The 4,578-nt window shown below is 46.4% G+C and overlaps 1 protein-coding gene across 3 annotated transcripts in view; it reads left to right on the top strand.

The window, feature by feature from the left end:
- Positions 1-3,690, top strand: part of SYT17 (synaptotagmin 17) — a 103,677-nt gene extending 99,987 nt beyond the window's left edge. For all 3 annotated transcript variants that reach the window (XM_017874391.1, XM_017874392.1, XM_017874390.1), the window contains exon 8: positions 2,261-3,690. In XM_017874391.1, the coding sequence (XP_017729880.1) occupies positions 2,261-2,457 (197 nt within the window). In that variant the 3' untranslated portion in view covers positions 2,458-3,690. The remainder of the gene's footprint in view (positions 1-2,260) is intronic.
- Positions 3,691-4,578: the final 888 nt, after the last annotated feature.

Genomic DNA, 4,578 nt, shown 5'->3' with positions numbered 1-4,578 from the left:
TTTTTGAGACAAGCAAGGTCACTTTGCTACCCAGGCTAGATCCAGGGCAGTGTCACCATCACTGCAGCCTTGAATTCCCCAGGTTCAGGTGATCCTCCCACCTCAGCCTCCCGAGTAGCTGGGACTGCAGGCACACACCACTACATCTGGCTGATTTTTTTGTATTTTTTAGTAAAGGCGGGGTTTCTCCATGTTGCCCAGACTAGTCTCAGACTCCTGGGCTCACGTGATCCACCTGCCTCAGCCTCCCAAAGTGCTGTGATTACAGATGTGAGCCACCGTGCCCAGTCAGAATTTCCTCTTAAATCCCTTTCACAAAGAAGTAGAACCCATACCCATTTACAAGGGAAGTTTCTGCATTGTCTTGAACTTTGGAGAGGAAGAAGAAGATAGAACATTTTGCCCCCAAAGAAGAAAACCAAATGGGGCCTAAAGTGGCCTCATAATAGTATCTTATTTTAGATTTGAGGCTCACGGGGAGGGGGACTTTGGTAACTTGTCCTCGTTTGGTGAGATCAAACCTTACACTGGCCACTGAGTGTCATTCCAAAAAGCCTGAGTGTTTACCTATTCATTTTTTTTTTCAAAGGCCGAGAGCTTCTTAGCAATTTCATTTATTAAGCAAAGCTTCCATTCCTATTATTTCTCTTTGTAAGTAATTTGCATGTAAATGAGGTCCACCTATGCATACTGAACATGTTACCAAATGTACAAAAAGTATACATGGTCCATTTTTTCTCCACAGAGCTGACAGGTACCCATCCCTCTTGATGAAGATGACATAGTATTTCACGTAGCCTGGTTTTCCCTAAGTCTTTTTGGCTTTTGGACGATGGATGGAGTTTTGTTTTAGTTTTCCATTTTCTTTTCTCCCTCATTTTCACCATTTGGAATTCGTGGTGTGAAATCCACAGGGGAGAACAGAGGCTTGTTAGCATTCAAGCTCTGTTTTTGGATGCATATTTTAGTTGTTTTATATGATATTCGGCATCCCTCCTGGGATCTAGCCCGCCTTTGCTCGGCTCACGCTGGGTGAATCTGTGATATTTCCCATTCTGTAGCCCTTCCTTTATAACACAGCATAGCCTGCTTTCCCATTAGTGAGATGGCATGCCTGGACTACCCACACACAGATACAGAATTAGGCGGAACTTGGCCGGGAAGCTAAATCAAGTTAACCATCTCATTAGGCTTGAAAGACACAAATTAAGCGTAAGTTGGGATTAACAGAGAAGCCTTTCAAAGAGACATGCAGCACAACAAGGGGTGGAAGAAATTGCCATAGCCATTACTCTCAGCAAACTTCTACCGTTTGATGTAACAGAGGAGACATGAAGTCTCTTTTATAAAAGGTCAACAGACAGAAATTTAGGATCGAAATAGCAGTGTAACATTTATTGAGCTCTTACCACTTGCTTGGCACTGTGTGCTGAGAGCTTTACACATATTTCATAGAAATTGCGCACTGACCTATGAGAGAAGCACTACTAAAATTCCTGTTTAACTAACAAAGAAACTGAGGCTCAGAGAGGTCACTTCGCCTGTCTCGGAGTCCCAGAGCTTGGTCAAATGATAGAGCCAGGATTCGCCCCCAGGATATTTGGCCCCATGGACCATGGCTTAACATAGTGGTTCCCATTTGGGATGCACTGGCCTCCCCAGGGGATATCTGGCTATGTCTGAAGACATTTTGGGTTGTCACAGCTGTAGAGAGAGCTGCTATCAGCATCTAGTAGGTAGGTACCAGGGATGCTACTAAACATCCTACAATGCACAGGACAGTTACAGCAAAGGATTATCCCGCCCATAATGTCAACAGTTCCGTGATTGAGGAACCCTTGTTTAATCGCTCAACTGGACTACATTGACAGGCTCACTGTTCCACTAGAACTATCCACTTACAGAGCTCTATATGCAATGTGGTGATGCCGTGGGACATACGTTTAAGGCTGCGTATTGCAGGCGGTGCAGCTCTCTGGCAGAAGGAACAGCCAATGTCAAGGCTGAGAAGTAAGAATCTGGCTGGCATGGGATGGCAGGAAGCCAGGTGCAGCTGTTGCAGAGACTCGCAGGAGGATGAGATGAGGGAGTTGGAGTTCTCACCAAGAAACGGAAAAAGACAACGTGCCCTAAATGATGACCACCATGTTTGCACTTGACGAATGTGTAGACTAATGGCCTCTGTCTTCTCTCTGCCTTTCTGTTCTGTTCCCCTCCTTCCTCTTGCCTCCCTCCTGCCCTCAACCCTCTGGCTCCCTAGTTTTCGGCCACAACATGAAGAGCAGCAATGACTTCATTGGGAGGATCGTCATTGGCCAGTACTCTTCAGGTCCCTCTGAGTCCAACCACTGGAGGCGCATGCTCAACACACACCGCACAGCTGTGGAGCAGTGGCACAGTCTGAGGTCTCGAGCTGAGTGTGACCGCGTGTCTCCTGCCTCCCTGGAGGTGACCTGAGGGCTGCAGGGAAGGCAGCTTTCATTCGTTTAAAAAAAAAAAAAGAAGGAAAAAAATTTGTCACATACTATTACATCCACACCTGCATACACACTCGCAACATGTCTACACACGTACACACACACAGACACACAGACTCCCCAAGTCCTCTCAGAACTGAGAGGAAGCAGACTATTGGTCACAAAATAGCCGCCCTCAGTCAGTGAGGCCTGGGAACTGTCCGGAAGCCCCATCTGTAGTAGATCACAAGCTCAGTGGGCTCTGCCATGGGACTTATTGGCACTGCCTGTTCTTGTCAATACTCCTGCCCCAAAATGCACTTTCAACCCTCAGGCCAGAGAAAGGACCTCCCAAAGGGTGCCAACCTCCATCAAGACTGTATTTACCAAGAGTTTGGCCAGTGTGTGGGAGACCTGACTACTCCCCACTCCCAAAACACACGCCCGCTGGGTAACTTCTGAACAGGCTGCTGTTCCCTGGGGTTCTTCAAACCTGATGCTTTTCTCTAAAGGTGTAAATATCTTTGTCTCCTCCTTAGTAAATGTGATAACTAGATTATGGACCATTTGGAGAAACCAAATGGCAACCAAAACTATTCCAGTGTCAGAAGCCTCTCCTGGCTTAATGGAATTGTCCTTGTGTTAGCTCATCCCAGGGAACTCCCTGTGGGTATATATGTGTATGTCTTCGTGCGTGTGCCCTCACAGGCGAAGACGTGTGTGCCTATGTGTCCTCTTGGAGAGCATGGCGATGGGCCGGGACCTCAGCCCCGAGCACTGCCTTCTCTCTGCCTCTCCTGTCCAGTGAGAGTCCAACCAGTGTCCTCCTGTCTGTCAGAGACCCCACCTTGGATAACAGTAATGTGTGTGTCAAGTAAATAGGATATGATAGAGCAAAAGTAACATTTTTTGACTGAATCATGGTGATTGTGACCCACAAAAGACATACAAAGGACCTGATACACGGATTAAAATGGCCATCACACCCCATCCATGATGATCTTCTTCCTTAAACACTCTGAGGATACTTCTGTGTTTGTCTGTGAACCAATGTCATGTCTCTCGTGCTAAGGAATTAGTGTAGTTAGAATAGGTCTTCTCTCTCTCTCTCTTTCTCTCTCTCTCTCTTTCCTCTCTCTCTGTTGGATGCTTCTGTATCTTTTTCCACAGCATAATGTCTGGTGTGATGGGGAGCTATTTATTGAAATTAAAGATTATTTATTTGTGCCATGCATTTGAGTTATCTTTTTCTTCATGAATGCAGGACATAGAAGGTAGGAGGGCGTTGCAGCTAGTACTGCTGTGTAACAAACCATACTGAACAAGTCAAAACAATGATTTTTTTTTTTTTTTTTGAGACAGTCTCACTCTGTTGTCCAGGCTGGAGTGCAGTGGTGCAGTCTCTGCTCACTGCAACCTCTGCCTCCTGCATTCAAGCAATTCTCCTGCCTCAGCCTCCCAAGTGACTGGGATTACAGGTGTGCACCACCATGCCTGGCTAATTTTTGTATTTTAGTGGAGACAGGGTTCCACCATGTTGGCCAGGCTGGAATTGAACTCCTGGCCTCAGGTGATCCACCTACCTCAGCCTCCAAAAGTGCTGGAATTACAGGCATGAGCCACGGCACCCAGCCTCAAAACAATGATATTTGTTATACTCACAGATTTTGGGGATCAAGAATGTTGAGTATTTGCAATACGTCTGTTTGACTTGAGTGGTGTACTAACGCCAATTATTCCAGCTTTGCTCTTCTCTATAAAACTTTTCACTTCCTCAGGGCAAGATTCACAGTTTATTTAGCTTTTTATTGGGCAGGTCCTGCTAAGGGCTTGACCCAGGTAACTGCTCCAAGCGCCAAAATGGCTTCACCCCTCGGGCTACATTGGGTATTGCGGAGAGAACCTCATGGTGTCTCCCATTCTGGAGTGGAAGTGTTGTGGCGGTCAAGGGGGAGAAGCAGGAAGGCTGGGTTGGGTTGATGTATTCATCCATTTTGCATTGCTGTAAAGGAGTACCTGAGACTAGGTAACTTATAAAGAGGTTTATTTGGCTCATGGTTCTGCAGGCTGTACAGGAAGCACAGTGCTGGCATCTGTGTGGCTTCTGTTGAGACCTCAGGAA

Source organism: Rhinopithecus bieti, unplaced genomic scaffold (assembly GCF_001698545.2).
Source record: "Rhinopithecus bieti isolate Rb0 unplaced genomic scaffold, ASM169854v2 scaffold_9209, whole genome shotgun sequence".
NCBI classification, from domain to species: domain Eukaryota; kingdom Metazoa; phylum Chordata; class Mammalia; order Primates; family Cercopithecidae; genus Rhinopithecus; species Rhinopithecus bieti.
This window is presented reverse-complemented; position numbering and strand designations above follow the sequence as displayed.